Source organism: Neovison vison, chromosome 5, assembly GCF_020171115.1.
Source record: "Neovison vison isolate M4711 chromosome 5, ASM_NN_V1, whole genome shotgun sequence".
Lineage (NCBI taxonomy): Eukaryota > Metazoa > Chordata > Mammalia > Carnivora > Mustelidae > Neogale > Neogale vison.
In genome coordinates, this window is record NC_058095.1 from 17591158 (window position 1) to 17616104 (window position 24947).

Genomic DNA, 24947 nt, shown 5'->3' on the forward strand with positions numbered 1-24947 from the left:
TGAAGAGAAAGCACTTGTCTTTCGCCATTCAATATGATGATTTAGATTGTTATGTTGAAGTCTTTTATCAAGATGAAGAAGTTTCCTTCCATTCCTAGTTTGCCAAGTGTATTTTTTTTTAATTGGTAATCAGGAATGGGTATTAGATTTTTCAGATACTTTTTTCCACCTATTACAATGATTGTATGATATTTTTTAGTTTAAGTTGGGTAAATTACATTGATTTCCAAATATTAAACCAATCTTGCAATCCTGAGATAAACCCCACTTTGTCATGATATAACATCTTTTTATATATTGTTGGATTTGATATAATAAAATTTTGTTTAGAGTTTTGTTATCTGTGTTCATGAGAGATAATTGGTCTGGTTTTTTTCTTTTTTTGTAATGTCTTTGTCTAGTTTTGATAAGGCAAAAGTTGGCCTTAAAAATGAGTTGAGAAGTAACCCCTTCTCTTCAGTTCTCTGATAGAGTTTGTGTAGAATTGGTATTATTTCTCCCTTAAATGTTTGGTAGAATTCACAGTGAAGCCACGTGGGTTTGAAGCGTTCTTTGTGAGAAGGTTGTAAACTACACACTCTATTTCTTTAAGTTACCATTTTACTTTAAGTAACTTAAAGTTATCTTTAAGTTGCTATTTAAGTTACATATTTATTTTTGAGTAGTTCATGTTTTTTAAGAAATCTGTCCATTTCATCTTGAACTTATTGACATAAATTATTTTATAATATTCCTTTATTCTTTTAACATATGTAAAATTCATACTGATGTCACCCCTGTCATTTTTTTTTAAGATTTTATTTATTTGACAGATGGAAATCACAAGTAGGCAGAGAGGCAGGCAGAGAGAAAGGAGGAAGCAGGCTCCCCACTGAGCAGAAAGCCTGATGCGGGCTGATCCCAGGACCCTGGGATCACGACCCAAGCTGAAGGCAGAGGCTTTAACCCACTGAGCCACCCAGGCACCCCACCCCTGTCATTTCTGATATTGATAATTTGTGTCTTCTCTTATCTTTTCTAGGTCAATATGGCTAGAGGTTTATCAATTTTATTTACCTTCTCTAAAAACTATCTTTTCATTTCAATGACTTCTCTATTTTCCTGTTTTCCATTTTCTGCATTTCTGCCTTGATTGTTATTATGCTATTCCTTCTCCTTACTCAGTGATTAATTTTCTTTTCTTTTTCTACCTTCTTAAAAGTGGATGCTAGGGAAGCTGAACACTGTGTTAGCAACATCCCATATGTTGAAATGTTTTCAGTTTTAGTCAATACAAAATAGTTCTTAATTTCCCTTTTGATCTCTTTGATGCACAGGGTTACTTAGAAAATAGTTAATTAATTACTTAATTGGGAAAAAGTATCTGAAAAATCTAATACCCATTCCTGATTACCAATTACAAAAAAATACGCTTGGCACACTAGGAATGGAATGAAACTTCTTCATCTTGATAAAAGACTTCTACAAATTGTTTAGTTTCCAAATATTTGGAGATTTTTCAAATCTGTTAATCTCTAATTTAATTCCATTGTGGTCACAGAACATATGTTGAATGACTGAAATCTTAAATTTACTGAGGCTTGTTTTTTGGCCATGAATTCTGGTAATAGATGAGATATAGGTCTATTTTGGTAAATATTATATGTCTACTTGAAAAAAAACATGTATTCTGATTTTGGGTGGAGTGTTCTATAAATGTCAATTAGGTCAAGTAGGTTGATAGTGTCGTTCAAGTCTGCTATATCTTTACTGATTTTTAAATATATTTTTTCTGTCAATTGTTGAGAGAGGGATATTGAACTCTCCAACTATAATTGTGTATTTATTTGTTTCTCTTTGCCATTCTCCTTGATATATTTTGAAGTTCTGTTATCAGATGGATAAATTTTTAGGTTATTTCTTTTTTTATTAGTTGACATTTCTATCATGATGGAATAATCTCCTTTATCCTTGGTAACATTCTTTGCTGAAATTGACTTTGTCTTATAATAATATAGCCACTCAAGTTTTCTATTGATTCATGTTAGCATAGCATAATTTTTTCCATACTTATAACCCATTTATATCTTTCTATTGAAGATGATTCTTGTAGACAGCATATAGTTGGTTTGTGCTTTTTTATCTAGTGTGACAATTTTTTAATTAGGGTGATTATACCATTTATATTTAATGTAATTATTGTTATGATTACATTTAAAGCTACTGTCTATATTTTCTCTGTGCCCCATCTATTCTTTGTTTCATTTTTTTTCTTTTTCTTTCTGCTTTTGGATTGACTAAGTACATTTTATTATTTATTTCTTTGCTAATTAGTTACAACTCTGGTTTTGTTATTTTATTGATTGCTTATTGGTTTGTAGTGTTTATCTTTAACTTATCATAGTCTATCTTCAAATGATATTATATGAATTCATGATTTGTATAAGAACCTTCCAATATATATGATACTTCCATTTCTCCCCTCCTGGGCCTTTGTGCTACTGCTTTCATACATTTTACTTTCAGTTATAAACAGCACACCATATTATTTTTTTGTTTAAACAATAAGTTAACTCTTTTATTCAAGTATAGTTAATATAATATTAGTTTCAGATGTACAACATAGTGATTCAACAATTATGTATTGTGAAATGCTCACAACATTAAGTGTATTACAGTATTATTGACTATATTCCCTACATTGTACTTTTCATCTGGTGACTTATTTATTTTATAATGGGAAGTTTTTATCTCTTAATCCTTTTCACCCATTTTGACTATATCCCCACCCTCTCTGCTTTAGCAACCATGTTTGTTCTCCATATTTATGAGTGTGTTTCTCTCTTTTTTATTGTCATAGTTTGTTCATTTGTTTTTTTAAAAGATTCTACATATAAATTAAATCATATTATATTTGGATATTTAAATAGTAAGAAAAATCTTACATATTTACCCATGTAGTTACCAGTTTTAATGTTCTTCATTCTTTTGTGTGGATCCACCTTTCCATCTGGTATCATTTTCCTTCCACTTAAAAATATTTTCTTTAGCATTTCTACAGTGTAAGTCTACTAGTGATTAATTCTTTCAGCTTTTGTATGTGTCAGGTGGTTTTTTTTTTTTGCTTTTGTTTTTGAAAGATCTGGATATAGAATATTAGCTTGATAGTCAATGAGTCCCCTCTCCTCTCCACTGCTTTAAAGATGTTGCTCTACTGAGTTCCATTATTTCCAACAAGAGATATGTTCTAATTACTATCTTTGTTTCTCTATATGTTGTATGTGGTTTTTTTTCCTTTGGCTGCTATAAAGATTTTCTCTTTATTGATGGTTTTGAGCAGTTTGATTATGATGTGTCTTCATGTAATTTTGTCCGTGTTTCTTGTGCTTAGAGTTTACTGACCTTTTTGGATTTGTGGTTTATTGGGTTTACCTGTTTGGAAAATTTTAGGGTATTATTTTTTCAAAATTTCTTATATTTCCTCTCCTTCAGAAACTCTAAGTACACATATATTAGGCCACTTGAAGGGGTTACATGACTCACTGAGTTAAGTAGAGGCATGGGTTTTTTAGTCTGGGTTTTTTTTTAACATGTGAAATACAGTTGTAGCTTTTTAAAAAGATTTATTTACTTATTTGGGAGAGAGAAAGCAAGAGTGAGTGGGACAGAGGGAGAGAGAGAGAGAACTCTCAAGCAAACTCCATGCTGAGCTAGGAGCTCAATGCGGGGCTCAATCTCATGACCCTGAGATCATGACCTGAGCTGAAACCAAGAGTGGGACACTTAGCCAACAGCACCACCCAAGCACCCCAGTTACGACTTTTTAAATGTCTTTGTCTGCTAATCGTAACATCTGTGTAGATTATTGGTTTGTTTTGATTGATTGCGTTCTATCTCCAATACAGAACATATTTCAGACCTTTCAGACTCTTCTTAAAAATCTATCCTCTTCCTGTGTGCTATCAACCCAAAGTGAGACTTTTGGGTTGGAAGCAGATACTTCTGAACTAAACTACTGACAAGTGTCACCCAGTTCTCATCTCTATCTTACTCTAGGCATACCATACCCCCTTCTATCCTTACCTTTCTATTGGGCACCTCTGTCCTGTCTATTTATTTACAATATTCTAGAGTGGCAGTTGGCTAACTGGTCCCTCCCCAGTTATCCAGGCCATATGCCTCAAGAATTCCTTTTTGCACAGCCCTGTGACGCCTTTGGCCTGCCTCTTCTACCTACTCAGGTAACTCCTTTACCACTAATTTAATTACCTATGTTTCCATTTATAGGATTTTACCTAGCCGTATGGCCTGCTGTCTCTGTCAATTCAAAAATAATATTGAGGTTGTCTGCAAGACAGTCAAGCTGCATTGTGACAGTGAATGTATGACAAATGCCACACATTGTGGTGAGTCTGAATTGTCTTATGATAAACTTATAAATTTTTATTTAATTTTTTATTTTTAATCAATGATAAAATTTTTAAGTAATGATGTCACTGCATTATTTTTATTCATTCAGAGTCAAATCCCTAAATCTCTCTTTTTAAAAAAAAAAGAGTTATTTATTTGAGAGAGAGAGAGCATGTAAGTCGAGGAAGGGGCAGAGGAAGAGAATCTCAAGCAGACTCCCCGCTGAGTGCAGAGCCCAATGCGGGGCTCAATCCCATAACCCCGAGATCATGACCTGAGCCAAAAACCATGGGTCATACACTTGAGATACCCAAGTACCCTCAAATCCCTAAATTCCTAAGAACTATTCCTTTGTTAAAAGTTAGATTCTCAATTACCTTATTAAATAATTACCCCCAAATGCTAACTTGTTCATATAGTGCATCACAGTTTGTAAACTGATATTATATGCATTACATCTCAGGTGCCCTTTGTCTTATAGGACAGAAAAAGATATATTTTTGTTTATTTTGTTTATTTTTACAAGTTATATTATAAGAGTAAAAGTGATGCTGATTTATAAAAAAGTTGTATTCAGAGCCTGAGAGTTTCTTTTCCCTAACCAGAAGCTGCTACATTCTAATGGAAAGAGAGGGCTCTTCTATTCTTGAACTGCCCAACTCTGAATTTGTTCTGAATCCTAAGCTTTTCTGTCCAAAAACACTCAGGTGTTAAGTATTTTTCTGTATACTATGTTTTATTGGCACTAACTTGATGACCTCCAAAATGTGCTTGTGCACCCGGATAGCTGGAATATGAGTTCCTATCAATGATCTATGGTACATCAGAAATAACACTGCTATTTCTGTAAATACAGTGTTGCTTATTTTTCAAAACAATTTTTTACCAATTCTATTACTCCCTTAGAGTTGGGGAGAAGAGGCATGTTTAATCTCCTTTTACAGGTGAGGAAAACTGTGACCAGAGGTGTTAAGTGCTGTAGCCTAGCACTCAAGTGTCTTCTTATTTTGGGCTCTCCGCAAGCCTATTGCTTCTTCTTTCTTGTGACCCTTATTACCTCCTCCTCTGACCCTCACCACCACCACTAAAAATACTTCTATTTCTTCTGGAAAAGAAACCCAGCTGCACAATGCTCTGCAGTATACACAGTGGCACACTTGACCTTCAGGTAGTTGGAAGCTCTGGATGATTCCCTAAGTAAACCTAGAAATATTAGAAATGAAAGTGAAATAAGCATCTGACTAATGTTTCTTTATCCCTTCTGCATTTTAAGACCTCAAGTATCATTCCCTTAATTTATTAAACATTCCACATTGGCATATCTCTCATACCTGGGAAATTTAACCTACATCCCAGATCCCTGCCCACATTTAAACAAAGAGCCAGAGTAGACATAGTGGTTTTTTTTCTGATTAGAGCTTATGTTATATGAACTGCAATATATGGGAGGGGGGACCAAGCAAGGAATTTGTGGGTAGCTAGAGAAGGCATATCCAGATGAGGACCTATAACAGGGGGTGCAGTCATGGGCATCTGTGATGGCAGTAAGAACACAAGCACACTGAAGAAAGGAAGGAGAACACCTCATGCTCCCTCTGCATCTGAAGCAGGACAGGATGGGGTATATGAATGCCTGGAGTCACTGTAGATCTGTGCACAGTTTAGCTGAGTGTCTTCCAGCCTTGACTTTTTCTTGAGTACTGGGCAGTCGGGCCTTGGGGACCCCTGGGATTATCCCAAATATAGTTATTCACACTATGGAAGTTTCTGAGTAAATAGCCACCTTTTCAAAAAAAACATCCTTTTCTCCTTTTGTTGTTGCCAGCCATAGATTAGAGTTTGAGTTTGTCTCCTCTCTAAATGGTACTCAAATATTTGCCGATTCTCAATTTATTTGACTGGGATATAGGACTGTCGACTGACAAAAAGCTGTACTAGCAGTCTTTCATTATCAAAACTAGTCTCTTCTTTGTTGATAGATGAAGAAGTATCTATAAGGAATACAGAAGGCTCATTCATGAAGGTATTGAAAGCCCGGAAGAAGAGCACCAGTACTGAGTTGACTATCGAGCCAGAGAAGGCATCCTCAGACAAAAATAGCGTCAGTCTAGCCTTTATCAATGAGCAGCTAGACTTCAATGATGAAAGTGATGTTATTAGTGCGCTGAATTACATATTGCCTTATTTCTCAGAGGGAAATCTAGAAGATGTAGAATCAACATTATTACCATTTATTAAACTTCTGTTTTCAAATGTACAAGATGGAGACAAGCCCACAGGTCCCTTGACAAACAACACAGGGAGCCTATCTCTTAAACCTGGACCCAACAATTCAACTTACAAAAATAAACTGAAGAAACTCTATTTTCTGGAAAATTTGTTAGATGCAGAAATTCAAGAAAAAATTGATGAGGTGAAAAAAAAAGAAAAAATTGCCATGCTTATACATTCCGGTCTTTTTGGTCCCAAATTTAAACGCCAGATCTTTCCAAAGAAATTGGAAACTGCCCAAACTCAGGAAGAGAGCCTCGCCAAGGCTGAGCATGTAGGGAAAAAGATGCTGAGAGTGAAAAAGGTCATCAAGGGCCCCAAGGGCCTACGGAAAAGGTACTTCAAAGAATTGCGCCGTCAGAGAAACCAGAAGAAACAGAATGCCCAGCCATTTGTGGAGAACGTGGCCAAAGAAAGAAGGCTCACGAGACCATCTACAAGGGAGCTGGAGCAGCTTCACATGGCGCAGAGGCCCAAGAAATTAGTGGGGGACTCCTTCAATACAGAGCCTTCATTCATCAAGGAGCACAAGGCAGCTGTCTCTTCCTTCCTGAAACAATACTCGTTGGGCAGGCCTTCTGCCTCCACTGCTCCGAAATCCCTACCTGAGGTGAAAAACAAATCAAAAGACTTAACCTACACCATTTTTGTTTTAGAGGATGCAAATGCTAGAGTTAAGAATATGAAGGCTCCCAGACCAGTCTCACATTCCGGAAAGAAGTACATCTTTCATAAAACTCGCTCACGTGTGGTCCACAGAGAACCCAAGGCCAAACGGAATCGAAAATTCAAAAAGAAAAGTCCTCTCAGAAATAGACTGATGCTGGCAAAGAGGCCTCCGTTCTCTGCAGTCAGGAGCCTCATAAATTCCCCCTCACGGGAGGCTTTTTCATCTTCAGGAGAAATGAGTTCTCAGGAAAATCCTTTTCCGGAATTATTTACTCTTTCAGAACCTCTTAGGGAAAACACTACTGTGGAAAACACTACTGAGCAGAATGTTTTTGAAGAGACTGTGCCAGAACAAACCCTCCCTGAATTCGGGAACCATGAGAATCTTCCCAGGGCACATTCTGCAGCCACCGGAGACAACTTTATGCCAACTGTTAAACAAACCAATGAAACACAATGGGAATACCACAACGTGGGCACCGAATTGCCGCCGACGTCCACAGAGTTCACTGTGTCGAAGCACTCAGCCACAGGGGATCTATTTGAAATTCAGCTAAACCAGCAGCTACGGTCCCTCATCCCCAATAATGATGTGAGAAGGCTCATTTCTCATGTTATCCGGACTTTGAAAATGGACTGCTCCGAGACCCATGTGCAACTGGCCTGTGCCAAACTCATCTCCAGAACAGGCCTCCTGATGAAGCTTCTCAGTGAGCAGCAAGAAGTAAAGGTGTCCAAGGCTGAGTGGGATACGGACCAATGGAAGACTGAGAACTATATCAACGAGAGCACAGAAGTCCAGAGTGAACAGAAAGGGCAGGAGTCCAGTGAGGTGAGGAAAACTCCTGAAACATGGGATCTGGACTTTGAGTCAGTTTAGGAAATACCATGAAATCGCCCAAGCCCAAAGACCAGGGGTGGCCTAGTCTGGGTCTTGTCTTGGCCAGGTAAAGTTGGCTGAGACACATGACCTGCCACTTTGCTCATTTAGTGCCACTATCCCCAGGGTATATGAGGAGGGGACCTAACGTACAAGATAAATAAATTTTTGAAGAAAATGCTGATGATAAGATTACATAACACCTTAGATTTGGTATGTTCCTTAAGAATCTGTAAGCCACTCATCTGAAAGAATGGGGTTTTATTTTCTTTTTAAAGATTTTATTTATTTATTTGACAGAGAGAAATCACAAGCAGATGGAGAGGCAGGCAGAGAGAGAGAGAGGGAAGCAGGCTCCCCACTGAGCAGGGAGCCGGATGCGGGACTCGATCCCAGGACCCCGAGATCATGACCCGAGCCGAAGGCAGCGGCCCAACCCACTGAGCCACCCAGGTGCCCAGAATGGGGTTTTAGAGTAGCTGAAGAATAGTTAGCTATCCATCCTGTCTCTTTGTTTTCTAAAAAAAAAAACCTGTTCTTTTTTTTTTTTTTTTTAGCTCACAAAAGAAGTTCCAGGTTATGGCTATAACAACAAACTCATCTTGGCAATATCTGTGACTGTAGTAGTGATGATTTTGATTATAGTTTTCTGTCTCATTGAGGTAAGGACAACCATTAATTCAGATTTCCAGAATATCTTCTATCTTTATAATAGATTCAGAACCCACAAATTGAAAATCAAAGCCACTTTCCCACCTACTACTACTTGATATTCCTCTTCAGTTTGGAGGACTGAAATCTGCTTTGTTCCTTTACTGCCAAGTATATTCCGGGGAATTTTAAAAGAACCCCCCACTGCTGGGAGATCTGTGGATTGTAACCAAGGCAACAAGCCATTAGACTGAGACATTAAGTTTAAGAAGGCCAGAGTTGACATGATAGTAACATTTCTTCAACTCAAAATTATGTCGATTAGATGTACTCACCCGTGAGTCTCAGACTGCCACTGATTTCTTTCCTTGGCTGAAATGATGACAGAGAAAGTCTCTCTGCCCTCCTGGAACCATCAGCCATCCTGGAAGAAAGGACACGGCTTACAGATAAAAGTGTCATCTTGTTGATTCATTAGATTTACTTAGCAGCTTTCTCCTCCACTGTGTAAGGTGTTGTGTGAATAGTTTTAGTTCAAACACTGCAGCCCAAATCCTGTAGCAGGCTACCTCCAGTCTGTTGCTGGAGCTTGCCTGTCTACCTTTCCTTCAATCCTTTAATGACTTCTTCCTTTTCCCAACAGGCAGGTGCTAACATTTTTTAAAGAATGATTTAACAAGTTGACAGTCTTGACTTATCCCACCAATCCAAACTCATTTACCTTGTTTACCTTTTCTACTGTCCTAGCAGGCCTCCGTTCCAGCCAAAGCCACCCCTCACCGCACCCTAGTCAGCCCATGCCCATTCCTGCTTTTGTCTGTGCCTTTGCCCATCTGAAATTCCCTCTTAATTCGCTCTGCCTGTGGAAGTACCATGAGTCTCTCAAAAGTCAACACAAGTTCATCATTCTCCAAAAAGCCTTCCCTGAACTCTCCAGCCCTCCTGGTCCTAGTCCTTCTGTGAGATTTGTCACCATTTCTTAGGGTCCATATTGATGCATTCCCCTCCCCTGAAAACAATAATAAGGTAAACAACTTTTTAAAAGGCAGCTCCCCAAGAGAGAAACACCAAACATCAAAACATGGAGCAGAGCAGAGCTATGTAAGCATCAAGTGGCTTCCTGGTTTATCAGACTTAAGTAAAAATGGACTGGATATATGAACTGCTAAAGAGAAACATGTCTGCCTGCAGGAAGGTTGGTCAGTAGTAAAAACATAGAAATGGTGAGGAAGAGCCCACCATGGGCCGTGCCCATCCTAGGCTTCCCCAAGAGTAGACATGGCCCCTCAAGCAGCATATGAGCGTTAAGCCCACTAGTGTGGCTGTGCCTGTTGGGGAGATGGATGGATCTGGCTACTTCAGTCCTTTCTGTCAAACAGTGGATTCAGTTGTTACTTTCCTTCTAATTCTCTTCTCACCAAGTAGCCTTCTAATTGTGTTTCAGTGCGCCATGGAGGCCAGTGTCCCCGGGAGCTAGATCCCAACCACGTAGACAGAGATGCCCTATCTGCGGAACAGATATATTTCCCATTGTCAAGTGATAACCCGGCATTCTGATTTTGATCCATCCTGGGGCACTGATAAAGTGAGATTGCCTCTATAGGAAGAAGTGAGTTTGCTTTTGTTAAGGACAGAGTCTGACTGCTGAGCCCAGGAGTCTAGGAACTGGCATGGGGTCAGCTTACCAAGGTCTCCGGGAAGATATATCACTGGCCATTGTCCAGTATCTGTATCTTCAGGTGGCCTGTGGCTGAAAGCCAAAGCTTTCAGGGAAGTTCTGTAAATTCTTATTGCTGTTTTTAATTTCTATGTAGTTTAGCCTTTTGCTTGTATTTATGTGGTTGCATTATTTCTTCTCCTTATTTTGATGATGAGCTTTTTGAGGACGGAGACCATGCAGTGCTTTTCCTATAGTAGACAATAATGGTGTTCAAAGGAAGAGAGATGAGGCATTATGTGGACTTCACAATGAGCAATAAGGCAGTCTAATATTTATTTGAAGTAGCAGACAGAATCCAGCAATAGACAGACCCACGTGTTCCTAGGACTTTTGAAATGTTACCTTTTAGTATTCAAATCAGTGGAAGAAAAGAAGTAAATGGTAATAGAACAACTGCTTGATTATTTAGGAGGAAAATAATAGCAGAGCCTCATTTCTCACCTTAAACATATTTCAGTAAATGTAAAAAAAAAAAAAAGAAAAGAACCCATAAAACTGTTAAAGGAAAACAGAAGCAATATTTTTTTATCAATTTGTGGTGGGAAAGAGCTTTATGATTTGACACCACGGGCAGAAACCTTTGATAGATCATCTTGTCTGTGACACCATTAGCAAACTTGGCACTGATCTATGCCAAGCATAGGAAGAATTTCCCACACCCGATTTAATCCCCACAACCCTGTGAGGATGATATTACCATCCTTTGATACCTAAAAGGGAAATCAGCTTAAGGCCCCAGTGGCAAAACCCAAGACAGAACCCCATTTCGCCTGACTGCAAAGCCTGTGCTCCGGTTCTACCGTTTTGTCTCCATAAAGATGAAAACACTGACAAATATTTAAAACATTGAAATTCAGTGAAAGCCACTAAAAGGATTAATATATTTCTATAAATCAACAGGAAGACCAACAATCCAGGGGTGAAGGGGGCGAGGACTATGAAGAATGATGGGCAAGGACCATATCTGCCAGTCCTCTCCTCATGCCTTCTGGGATGTGGGTCTTGTTAACGAGGCCTTTGTTGCCTCTATACTGTTTTCTTCTATACTCTTATAACATTTGTTTTTATTTACATTTTTTAATATGTGTAGAATCTGTTTTGGTTTGGGGGATGGTTGAGGTAAGGGATCTTTTTTCACCCCCTGCATAAAGATCCAGTTAATTTAAAATCTTTTATTGAACGATTCATTCTTTCTTCACTGATCTAAAATACTATTTTTTATCTAGACTTAATCAATCCAGTTTCTTTCCCTGTACCAGTATCACACCATGTACTTAATTCCAGTTGCTTTATAATAACATATTTTGATGTCTGGTAGGGTAAGCTCCTGCTCTTTGATCTTCTTTTTCTCTCATTTTGTAGCTAGGCTTGCATATTTTCTCCACCAAATGTCTTCCGACCAGTTTTTGTTTAAAAAAAAAAAACTATTTTGGGATTTGAATAGGATTACTTTGAATTTATAGGTTAATTTGAGGAGACCTGACATCTTTGCAATATTCTAGGAAGATGCTAGCTCCCATCACGTATTCATTTCTTCTTAATGTCCTTCAGAAGAGTTTTAATATTTTCATCTCAGAGGTCTTACCCATTCTTTGCTATAAGTTTACTCCTAGGTACCTGATGCCTTTTATTGATAGTGTAAATGGGATCATTCTTCCATTCACTGATTAGCTATTTATGGAATGTAGGATCACTATTGTGGTTTGCATGTTGAGCTCTCCATTTTGTATCTAGCCATCTTATTGACTTCTCATACTTAAGTAAAATTTTAGTCGATTCTCTTGGGCCACTCGGGTTGTTCATAATTTCATAGGTAAATATGTTTTGTTTCTTCCTAATACTTCATTTTTCCTAGTGCATTGATTAGGACCTCCTCAACAATGATGAATAGTAGCCAGAATAATGGGCATCCCACTCTTGTCCTTGACTTTAAAACAATGCTGCTGCTTAGGTTTCTGGTAGATACTTTTCTTTTCCTTCTTCTAAGAATTTTTGTTAGGAATTATCTGTTGAATGTCATCTAAAACCACCAATAAAATGTATTGCCAGCTGCACACAAGATCCCAAGTTAGGTATTGTGGAAGAGAAGAGGACTATTAAGCAAACCAAATTCCTGTCCTCAAAAAAGTTATCCTCTCATTGGCTAGATAAGACCTAAAATACAAAGGAATGAAAAAGATTTGGATGCAGTGGTCATCGAGATGGGTAACTGTGATCATGTTTTCTTCCAAAACAGATTTATTCTCATAGAACAGCATCAGAGGAAGGTAAAGAAGGAAACTCAAGGTAAATAATAGTCTGGCAGTTGTTAAAGTAGAATTTTAGAACTAGATTTTAGAACTCCTCTCTATTTCAGTCCCCTTATTTTACTCCCAGGACACCACAAAAGGCAGAAAGAACATTTATTTGGCCTAGTGCTTTTCCTGGATCCAGCAAAATTAGCTCCCCAGCCAAACCCGAGTTAGGAGGAGACTGGCACAGAGCATCTGCTCATCACCAGTCTTTTAAAAAAAAGAGGATGGTATGGGGAGGTGCTGGTTCCTGCTGGGAGTGCGCATCAGGCCTTCTCAGAGGCTCCGGGGAAAGGATAGGGAGGGCCACAAAATCTTGGGCAAAGAGGGCTAGTCTTCAAGGCTGATGGAAGGCAGAATATATGACTCCTTCCTATAAAGTGGCAGGAAAACTTCCTTCTTCCTCCTCCTGGCTTTCAAGTCCCCACTCACCATTCCCTTTGTACAGACCCCATAGAATTGTAACTGGGAGAGGCCTTAGATAATAGTTTGTCTCTTCCTTTTATAATAAGGAAATGGAGAAGAAGCAGGGGAAGGTGAATTGTCCCATGGTCATACTGCTAGTGGAGCGTCAGAGAAGATGACTCCTTTCCAGCTGGGCACTCCCTCTCTGACTACACTGCCCGTGGGCTGCGAGCTACATTTTATGTCACAACTCAGTACACACATACCGTAGAGACATGAGCAATTTCTAAGACAAACTTACCACACGCTCTCATTTTTTCTATACTGTTTGTATTCAAAAAGAATATTTTGTGTTTTAGTGCTGGTTGTGACCTTTAAGCTCATTTCACGACTCATTCATCAGTGACAGCCTACAGTGTGAAAGGCAGTGAGCTAGATAACTTTGCTGGTTGGACTCGGGCATTTTCTTGGTGCGATTCAACTTGCAGGATAAAGCAACTAGGAACATAGAAGCACCTCTCCTTCCCCCTCCCCAGCAAATGATGCCTATGAGACTGAGTGCATTGGGGCCCACTGTAAAATGCTTCTGGAGAGAGTAAGGTGCTTCCTCCATGCAGTTGCCCAGTTTGTTCACTGCATGGGGGCACTTGGCCAAGGTCCCAGGTGAGCGGGATGAAAATCCTGCCTGCATTCCATGTCGAGCCACATGCAAAGATCTCCCCAGAGACATTGTGGGGCCGTTATGGATAGATGTGGGAAAATTCTGGAAGCCCAACATGCTTGGGATTATTTTCAAGATCCCAGATCTGTGGTGATTTTGCTTCCTGTGATTCTGGAAGGAGGTGTCCTAATAAGACCAGAGATACACATTGTGAGAGTTGTGGAAAACGGCATGAGTCACTAATTGTGCATATATTTCCTCCAAGGGGCTTCTTTCGGTCTCTGCTGCGGAAGAGATGCTCATCTGAAAATGAGAATCAGGTAAATCTGAGCAGGATAAAGCCCTGTGGCTGCAGAGAGCACGGGAAATGCAGAATTAACATCATCCTTTCTGTTTTCTAGGAGGGCTTTTTCTGGAGAAGGCGGCCACTTTGGCTTCGGGACATGTACAGACCTCTCAATGCCACACGCAAGAAAAACATGGCACAGAAGTTACACGACAAGGATTCTTCTGATGAGGATGAGATTTTCAACAAGGAACCAGGGTACCTGATTTACGGCTCTTATATCAAATGAGGAAACTATGGAAAGTTGAAATGTCCCTTTGCAGAGTAAAAGCCTTTGGCATTCTTCTCCTTTTTGCAGAGAGAAAAGTGAAGCCCCTGCAGAGAAGGCCACAGATTCGACTGGTGAAGAGCTGGGTGAGGAGAGCGAGACCGCCGCAGAGACCGTCACCGAGTGAGCCCAGCCTGCCTCAGGCTGCCTGCAGAGTTTATTTTCTGATATTGGCTTCTCAGCATTGCCTGTAAAATACTTATTTTTCTCATATTAAAATGTATAAGTTCATAACCAATTCTAGCCACGTGGTAAGGAATAAAAATGGAACCAGTTAAAGATGTATCATTGAGAGAAGAGGGACCACGGGCGCAAGGAGCAGGACTGAAGCTAGACTCCCTCGTGGGCGCCAGTGTCCTGCCTGAGGAGCAGCGCGAGCCAAGGAGGAGGAGGAGTGGGGTCTCTCCCTCATTTCCCTGCTCAAATCAGTCTCTGGAAACCGGAAAACATATCTTCAGGGGGTGTAGACTGGGTAATTAAATCAATGAGCAGTTTATTCTGGTGCTCTCTTCCCCGGCTCACCAAATATCAGTAACTCACAACACACTTGACCTCTTGCCCAGAGAAGATCATCTATTTCTGGCGCTTCCCGTAAGGGCTTTGGCATTGCCAGAATATTTGAATCACTGAGCCTAGCTCCACGGCAGGCCTAAACCCTAACTTCCTTCCCAAGTGCGCAATCTCGTGCACAAAATGTGTGCCCTGTCTTGGCAAGTAGAGGGTTCTTCACCCTTCGAAGGGAGTAGATAATTCACATTGGGGTTTTTTTGGTTTGTTTTCTTTAAAAAAAAAAAAAATCCCAACCCTTGGGTAGCTGGCAGGGAAGGGCTGAGGACCAGGGTAAAGAAGAACGTGTGAGAGCAGTAATTACCCTAGACTGCCCTCCTCAGGCCTTGATTTCAGAAAACATAGTGTTGGGGCCACTTACCCATTCGCATGTACCGCCCTTGCGTCTCCTGATCCCACTGAGGGTCAGATGTGCGCTGCTTGGCTCTCTCCAGCACAGCCCAGCACCAGACCTTCCACCACCTTCCTCACCAACACCAATCAGAGCTGCATGATTCCAGGGAATAACGCAGTGCAATCTTTGGAAAAGGCAAGAATTCCTCCACTCCTGTGATGCCTGGGTGGTTCGGTCGGTTAAACGGTCAACTCTCGGTTTCAGCTCAGGTCACGATCGATGTCCATACACGTAACTGGTGCTGATCACTGTGGGGGCTGGCGCTGGTGAACATCGGGGACTGGGGGACTGCATTGCTAGCTTTCCCGTGACTTTACCTGCTGGTTTCCATAAATCCAAAGCTGATGCTGTCCCTAAAAAGATTGCTGAGGTCACAGCAGTGCTCCAAAGTCCCCAGCCAGGTGACTAGCGGGGAGCATGGAGTCCCGCATGCAGCCTGCGCATCTGCCCCTGCAGACGAGGACAGAATGGCTTCCAGCTCCTCGTCACCTCCCAGATTTTACACAGGTACGCTATACTGGCAGAACTCTGTTGTCAAGGGAATCTGTGAAACCTGGTTCGTGGGCTTCCAGCACTTTAAGGGAGGCTAGGGTTCTACTAAGGATGTGGCCACGAGCTGCTCAAAACTACGTTTGTGTTTGTTCAAGTCTTCACAGGCCAAGCCGGGCTGAATGAAGACGAGGGCTCGGAGGAGGCTGGTTAGCATTTAGAGAAAGAGAGAATCCATCACCCTCGAGACTCACATGCCCCACCCCTCCTGAGCCCGTCTCAGAGACAGAGGGGCCACTCTCACAAGCCTTCTTATGCTCACCAGACTACTGAAGTAGGGCAAAGAGAGCTGGGAGCTGGCGGAAGTGGAGGTTCTCTGGCTTCGTCAGGACTGCAGGTCAGCAGGGATTTGAGGGCGGGAGGGCAAGGCAGGGCAGGGCAGACTGAAGATGACCAGAAGGCTCCGCCAGGTTCTTACCGTTGGGAGTCCCAGAGGGTCACACTGGCTGGTGGCCGCCCCCATGGAAGACAGGGCCTCTCGGTCCTGGGGCACACCAGGCATGACCAGCTCTGGTCCTAGTGGGGGTGAGATGTTGCTGAGACCTGGGGGATGGTGGTGGAGCACCCCTGGGGGTGGAGGTGGGGAGCACCCTCCTTCAAGAAGAGGAGAAGTCCTAGAGGCCTGAAGAGGAAGCGGAACCGTGCTTCAAGGTAAGGCTTTCTGCATTCCAGGGTAGCGTTGGAGAGGGGTCTGCCACCACACCATGGACGGTTCCAGCTTCCAGGGCCAAAGGAAATTGAGACTTCAACCTGCGAACAGCATAAAGACTTCACGTGGATGTGGGCGACACCCCAGAATGGTGGAGCCACCAAACAGAAGGAGCCTGGCTCCCTGACACGTGACCCACCAAACCAGCCCAGACTGCCGTGCTTAACCAGATGATTACACGAGAGAGCAATAAGCTACTTTTTATCTACCACATGGCTATGTTGGGTCTCTACTGCCTAATGAAGGAGCCTAATGAAGGAGTGAGTATGTGTACTGGGTATCCCTCGCCACCACAATGCTAACTGAGAAACCATCCTCAAACCCAGTGGACTGAAACACCAGTTCTTGCAGGATGGCCAGGACAGCTGTACCGGAATGTTCTGCCAGCTGGGCCAGCGCCGCCTCTCACTGCTGGTCTGCAGATCCGCAGGGCTAGCTCTTTGCCACCTGTGTTGGTTCTGGGGCCCAGGCTATAAAGTCTACCAGAAGAAACCATAATAAGAGGCCATAATAAGAGACGGAAACTTCATCAGGCCTCTTCAAGCCCAGACACAGAACAATCACACTTCCATTTCTGCCCGTCTCATGGGCCAAAGAAAGTCACATGGCTCAACCCCGAGGCAGGGCACAGGAAAGCACACACTGTCCACAGGGAGACACAGCAAGAGTGTGGACGCAGGGAGGGCCAATAATCCTGTCTATCCCAGGATGGGACCGAGTCCTGGTTTAGAGGTTATGTACCGAGGCCCCGTTCCTCTAGGTGTTCTCCCTAAATGGAGCAGAGGGAAAGACAGCGCATCAGTGCGAAGGCCCCACCGCAGTTCTCTATTAGGGGAGGAACACTGACAAGGCAAGAATCACATCTTCTTCCTCTCCCCAGGGCCTAGTACCAGACCCTGCTCGTAGTGATGACTCAGGGATGTTACTGGGTGAATATTAGACCACTTCTTCATTCTCCACATGTGATTTCCTTATGAAATAAACTGACCTCCTACAGGTCAACATATAGTGCTGTGAGTTTGCCCCAGAAGCTGCAAAGAGACTATGCCACTGGGAGCTGGGATTTTTACATAAATTTGTCTACACTGAATCCCGTATCCACTGGCTCCCAAAGGAACCTCCAGAAGAAAGGGCTTCTACAAGTTAAACATCAAAACGGGGTAGTGAGGGGCGCCTGGATAGCTCAGCTGGTTGAGCTCTTGGTTTCTGCTCCAGTCATGATCTCGAGGTCCTGGGATCAGCCTGTATGGAGCTTCACACTCAGTGGGGAGTCTGCTTCAGGATTCTCTCTCCCTCTGCCCCTCCTCCACCCAAATAAATAAATCTTTAAAAAAAAAAAAAAGGTAGTGAAATTTCTTTCTCTGGAGTCCTTTTGAAACTAGAAAGATTCTCATTGCCTGAAACATCCTAAGAGGGAGGCTGTCTAAAGGCATTTGCATGGACTTCGGACAGGGAATCTGCATGGACTTCAGATAATTTGAAGAACAGCAAGATTCACCATCACAGCCCCCAGGGCTCCACAGGGCATCCGGCCCCTCTCATCATCTCTTTCGCCAGCTCTCACGGCAAAAGCAGAACCGGCCCCAGATGCTCTCCCTTAATTGCTGCCTTTCCCCACAGACTTCACACTCCAAAGAAGAACCATTTGAAGAGAGCCAGGATGAACCCCAGAGAATCCCACCATCGCTACTGAATTCCAGGGATGGGGCATGTGGGTGGAAAGTATATTTTAGGGCAGTGACTCATGATAAATTGCTTCCTGCAGTCCCTAAATGGGACTATTCAATGTCAAGCTATCTCTGGCTCGGGCTGATAAAAGCAGACGGATAGGGAACCTAGTGTTGTTGTGAGCTGTTGGTCAGCATACGTGAATATAAACACGGCTTGTGTAACTTGACCAAGTTCACAAAGACATATCACTTGCTGTTCTTTATGCTCCAAGTGAGAGAAATCCAACTAATACGCTTGAACCAAAAATGTCATACAATGGATCAGCTCATATACCCCGGAAGCCTAAGCGCTGGCTGCATCTAGGGCTCAAACAGCATCATCCTCTCCCCATCTATCCCTCAATTGTGCCTTCCTCTGATTCCAGGCTTTGAGGGACACTGATGTAGAGGAAAACCCATCCTTAAAGCTTGGACGCAGTATCTGCGAAGAGGAGACACTGATTGGCCAACCATGGTCACGTGCACATGTGAGGTCAGGCCTTAAACCAGTACTTCAGTCCAGTTAAAGCACAGAGACTGAATTGAAAGTTGAGAGGGAGGTTGTCTTACTGGGAGATAAGGAGGTGAGGTGATAATGGAGAATCAGAGGCTGAAGCCAGATTTAAGGAACACCCACAGATGCGAATGTAAGTAAAACACAAATTCACTTAGGAGCAGGAGTCCATGATAATTTTGGGTCCTGAAGTATTTTTTCCCAATTAGTAGGTCCTAAAGGTATAACTACTATCATTAGCAGGTCCAAAGACTCTTCTGTTTTTTAATATTCGATAGGGATTCTTAACTGCAGTTGTGGTCCAGCAGAGAGAGAGAGTAAAGAAAGCAAAGAAGAGAAAGTAACGAGGAAAAGGCCAACCCAGGAAGCAGCGAGGGAAGATTCCAGGGTGAAAGCTGTGGGACAGGTCAAGGAGAGAGCTGGAGCCCAGGGGAGGACAGAACCCAGACAGAGGGCGACACGAACAATATTTACATAGTCACAGTTCTGTTAACACTATCAGTTACCAGGAAAGAGTGACATAACCAAACCCCAAGAATGGTCTGTGTTGTTAAAGAACTACTTGTCTGTGGTACTAGGAAGTCTGCTGACAGTAACTAAAATGGGTAAATCAAGAGCTAGAAGCACAGGACAAGTGGAGATAAGCACCAGAAGATTCAGCCAGAAATAACCAGCCCCAGTGAGCTGGCTCAGAAGGGTGGGCAGGCGGGGGAGGCAAGAAACTTCTGTGGGTCATTATGGTCCCTCATCATTTCATTTCATACTATTTGAACTGTAAACTCTGTATAATGACATTTAGGGTTTTAAAAAAATTATCATTATTTATCATTATTTATTTATCATTATTTTGTCAAAACTTTATTTTTGTCCAGCTTTATTGAAGTATAATTGACAAATCAGTAATTAAAAACCCTTTAAATCCATTTTTTAAAAGGGTGGGGAGAACCAGCTTCCTACAACAGAACCCAAGAGAACATTAGCAATTCCAGTTTTGAGAGAAATGATTGCATTAGTACTAGTTTGATGACTTCAGTCAGCTGCCAAGTAAGGATACATCTGGGGTTCAAACAAGAAGGGCTCTCAAAAAATAAGAAAAAAAGTCTGTCCAGTGCTCAGAGAGCAATTAAAAGCAGAGATCTGATTGGATTGGGAAGGTGAGAATTAGCTCGAACAATAATATAGCCAGTCATCTTTTTCTTTTCTTTTAAACATTTTATTCATCCAGGGACTCCTGGGTGGTGCATTCGGTTAAGTGTCTGCCCTTTGGCTCAGGTCATGATCTCAAGGTCCTAGGACTGAGCCCTGAATCTGCTCCCTGTTCAGCGGGGAGTCTGCTTCTCCCTCTCCCTTTCCCCCTCCCCCTGCTCATGCTCGCTCTCTCTCAAATAAATAAAATCTTTTAAATAAATGAATAAATAAATTTTTGTAAGAAGAAGCAAAAAAAGAATTTATTCATCCCTTTGAGAGAGGAGCAAGAGAGCATGAGCTGGGGGAGGGGCAGAGGGAGAAGGGCAAGCAGTCTCCCCACTGAGCAGGGAGCCCATTGTGGGCTGGACCCCAGGACCGACCTGAACTGAAGGCAGACGTTTAACCAACCCAGGTGCCCTACAGCTGGTCATCCTCACATGCTTACTGCAGGCCAGAAACCATCCTAAGTATATTATCTTATTTAATCCTCACATCAATTGATATTTCCCCCAATTTACAGATGAGAGAATGCAGGCTCAGATAGTCTGGGGGAATTTACCTGAAGGCACACACCCTGGCCCCTCTGCCTGAGGCTAAGGGGCCTCTGGGTGTTCTGACTTACTTCTCTTTTCTCATGATCAGTCGAACTTAGAAGTTTCTATCTTCAGTACTACCTCAAGGGGCCTGTGAAAACCACTGACCGTGGCAGTGGTCTTAGCCCCACACTTGCTGGGTTGTCTCAGGCCCCGCATATCGTAGGGAAGGCCAAGGGAACAGTATGTGCTGGTGTTCAAACCAAAGCATTCCTGGCTCCAAACCCCGCTTGCTCTGCCACTAATCTATGCCAGCCCTCCAACTAGAATTAGAGCTGGCTGACAGTCCTTCCTCTACCATTCAACTAGTTGTGTGGCCAAGTTACTCTGCTTCTCTTAAGCCTGTTTTTGGTGGTTGATGAGGACAAATCACAATTCCCACCTGTCACACAACAGAAGCATTTGCACAAATGTTAATCCCTTATCCCTCAGCTCCTAAGTTAAGACAGATTCTTATATTTTCTTAAGCTTCGGATACATACTGAGGGCAGGGCACAGGAGAGGTGGTCAAGCCAAAGTTCTTGGACCCCATCCCAGAGTGACTCCAGGGTAGGAGAGCAGTTCAGAAATCTACACATTGGACCCCTCCCCAGGGAATTCAGATGCCTCACAGTTCTCCTGCCTTTTTGCATAACTCTGCATTGTGCTTGAAATCTAAGCAGACAGACCAGTGGTGTGTGAGCTGCGTTTTCAAATGTTTCAGCCCTTCCTACACTGGCCTCCAGCTGGGTTTGTGCCTCCTCCCTTTCCCCCTCACCCAATCTGTATCTCCCCACCCGTCCCAACCGCCTCCCCTTCCTCTGTTCTTACCTCCTAGCTTCCTCTCCACCTCCCTGCAGCACCTCACCGACACTGTCCCTTGAGCTCAGCCCGCATTCCTACCCACCAGCCATTTCTCTGCCAGTCTCTTCACCTGCAATGCTCTTTCCTCTATCCACCTGGTAAGCTCAGATACAAGTTGCCTCGTCCAGGATAACCTTCAAGCCCTCTTCCCTAGCACCACGGCAAGTTGCATGTGCCTTTATTATTGCTCAAATGAAATGGTAATGTGAGATTTTTTTTTTCCCCTGGCTGGAGACTACCTGGTGGACTCACGGCCCATGAATGGTGGCAGTGTACACCAGAGCAAGATGAAGAGAGGAAGACAAGCCCTTGACTTTCCAGAGGAGCCAAGAGGCCTGGGAAGTAAAAGACCAGGAGATGGGGGTTCCTGAAAAGGCAGACAAGAGATTACTATGTGGGGGTTCCCACAGCTTTTTCAGACAGCAGCTGTGCAAAAATTCATTGGAAGAACTGAGGAATGTTGCTGGCTCCATCTGGGGGAGGGCATGCTTGTGTCAAGACACTGATGCTCTTGCTGTGCTATTTTAACAAGAAACACTATTCTTTTGCCTAGGAAATGGGATTTCCCTAGTAAATTCCTTACTTTCCACTTTGTTTAACACCAAGAGAATACTTTGCCTCTATGTCCTTATCTCTAACTTCCTCCTTGATGATTAACCATACTGAATGCACTCAGATTCATCTAGTCTAAAACCAGGAAGAGGTGGTTCTCACTCCTGGAAAGAGAATTACTGAAGGGGCAGCCCCCACACCCTCAAGTGCCATATCTCCAACAGCTGGTTTTATAAATAGAAACAGGCACTGGGACCCTGACCTTCCCAGGAAGACCAATGGAGCCCCTGACCCAGATCAGTGGAGCTTTCTTCCAAGAACTGTGCTGTTCCTAGACCAGCACTGTAGATACTCCTTAAGTTCCCCTGGACCTGCGGGTAGTACCTCTCCACCCGGGCACTCACCCCACACACAGGCTCCAAGCTCCCATTTGACCAAGCCTGCCGGTGTGAAGTATCGGAAGCAAAAGACACCACCCTCCCCCGCCAACACACACACAGACTTCTGAGTCCATCTGAAAGAGAAATGTCAACTCTATCAAGGAAAGCAAACGAAGAATACCTGGCTAGATGAGAATATCCGGACCCTTGAACTTCCCGCCTTAGTACTGATAGGCAGATTACAGGAGAAAGCCCTGGGGACCTAAAGGCTCCCTCGGTAAAAGGTGTGATCAAAACACGTATGCTTTTCCCCAGAGCCGCTAGGCATCACCCGCGCTGATGCCCTCAGGGAGGCAAAACTAGGGTAGGCTATTGGTCCGATTTTACAAGTGGGAGCCTTCCCACAGGAGGCCAAGAGACAGTCGCAAAGTTACACTGACGGTGCTGTGGCCAGGCGAGGTCAGGAACCCAGAAGCCAGGATCTAGACTGACACAGACGCTGCTGGAGGCGGACAGGAGGACACGGTCCGCCCGACGCTGAAGACCTAGCCTAGTGGCCCCACCTCTTAGCGCGCACCTGGGGTCCTAGAGTTGCGAGCCTCTCAGATGGCTCACCTGCTAGATGTTTGGCAACTTGGGCTTGCGGGAGCGCTGGCCCCGCCCCCACGGCTCCTTCAGCCCTACGATTGGCTCCGTGGGCTGGGGCGGGGCCGGGCGTCCAACCGGCGTGATTGCGTCAGGCGCCGCGAGAGTCGTTTCCTGTTGTCAGTGACAGAGAGGCCGCAGCGTCGGGTCGGAAGCTGAGAGGCTGCTGCGGCCGGGAGTGCTCCTCGCCACCTCCCCGCTCCCTCTGGTGAGTTAGCGGTCGGGGGCGAGGAGGGCGAGAACGGGCGCCGGGGCCGAGACGCGAACGGGCGGTGGGCCACCAGCTCTGTCCGTGATCCCAAACCCCTTGTTGCCTTGAGACTGTCCTGCTTCAGAGCCCCTTCCCTTCCCGGTCTGAGCCCCGCACCCCACCCCACTCTGACCTGACCCTTCAGCCCGCACAGCCACTGCTGACCCGTCCCCTCCATCTTCTCCCGCCCGGGATGGAGCCCAGGCCTTACCCCCACCCCCTCACCCCTGGTGTTGCGTAAATGCGGCCACACTCTTGACCCCCACAGTAGCCCAGTTCCATCCCCCAGCGCAGCCACATCCCTCCGCTTCCCTCACCCCTCACCCCCTTTGACAGCCGCAGTGTTCCACGCTAACCTCCTCTGATCCCCACCATTCTGGTTTTCCCCTTTCTGGCTCAGCTTTCTTATCTCAGTCTCCCTGCTCAGCCCCCAAGTTCTGTTCAGCCGTAACACCCCACCTCCACCCACCCTCATTTAATACCTACCACAAAAGCAGACGCTCTGTTGAGCTCACCCCCTCTTCTTAATAACTCTGACCTAAGCCCTATACTAAGTTTTACATGTATTTTCGTGTCCTCACAGACTCAACCCCTAACTTCAGAGCCCACCACATCCTTTCTTACCACCTCCAGCCATCCTGAGGACCCCTCAATCCCTAAGTCTTTGCTAAACTGCCCCCAGCTCTTGCCTCCCCAGTTACCACCCCTACCCAGTGTTACTAAAATGAGGTCTCCTTGTCCCCATTTCTTCACCCCAACTCTGCACCCATTTTTCCCTTGACGTGGTTCCCATTTGATCTGAGAACTTAGAGCAGTCCCCTGCCAACCCCGCCTGCTTCCCCTCAGCAGCCAAATCAGGGTGCCTTCTCAGAGCTGGGCAGTTGCCTAGCAGCTGCATGGGTGCAGGACCTCCGATGGTAAATAAGAAATAAGTGTGGAGGAGGGGAGATCCACCTCCTGTGGTTCAAGGGTTTTTTCCTGGATGTCTGGTCCCCTATCCCTGTTGTCCTCAAGGGTTGTGTTTTTAGCATTCATATTACATTACTTGTGTTGGCTGCTGGAATGGTAGGTATCATCCGAATATGTGGAAGGTGAGGGATGGCTACTCCATCAGACTGGGACAGTGGAAACTTACCACTTCCTTTTGGATGGTAATCTGTAGAAACTCAGAGGCTTCTACTGTGTGGGGTTGGCTCTGGTCACAGAACCATGTCCATAAGTGTTGTCCTGGCACTTAGAAGGGACCCTTACGTAGTGCTCCCCGCCAGCCAGAGCTGATTGCAGATTAGTCCCAATACCGAACACAGGGAAACAGTACCAGAGGTGATGTTACATGTTGTGAAGAGTGTAGGTGAGTGGGTCCTGGGGAGGCTGAAGAACTAGGTGGATTCAGAGGCTGTTGAATTGCTACCTCTTTTTGCCGGTACTGAGTCATTGATTTTTGACCATTTTGGTGACCCTTGAACTCAAAGAGCCAAGTTATCTCAGTAGCTAGACCTTCTT

The 24947-nt window shown here is 43.8% G+C and overlaps 2 protein-coding genes across 2 annotated transcripts in view; both read left to right on the plus strand.

Moving 5' to 3' along the window:
• Positions 1-5914: 5914 nt before the first annotated feature.
• On the plus strand, positions 5915-14785 carry LOC122907316 (leucine-rich repeat-containing protein 37A-like). The gene is made up of 8 exons (XM_044250218.1): positions 5915-5933; positions 6351-6643; positions 6914-8161; positions 8767-8871; positions 12817-12866; positions 14203-14257; positions 14339-14481; positions 14582-14785. The coding sequence occupies exons 1-8, from the start codon at positions 5915-5917 to the stop codon at positions 14676-14678; spliced, it is 2010 nt and encodes a 669-aa protein (XP_044106153.1). The 3' UTR covers positions 14679-14785.
• An 8542-nt stretch (positions 14786-23327) lies between these two features.
• The window catches only part of PLEKHM1 (pleckstrin homology and RUN domain containing M1), a 46019-nt gene continuing 44399 nt past the window's right edge, over positions 23328-24947 (plus strand). Inside the window, exon 1 of the mRNA XM_044247720.1 lies at positions 23328-23402. The gene's annotated coding sequence lies outside the window, so the exon portion shown is untranslated. The remainder of the gene's footprint in view (positions 23403-24947) is intronic.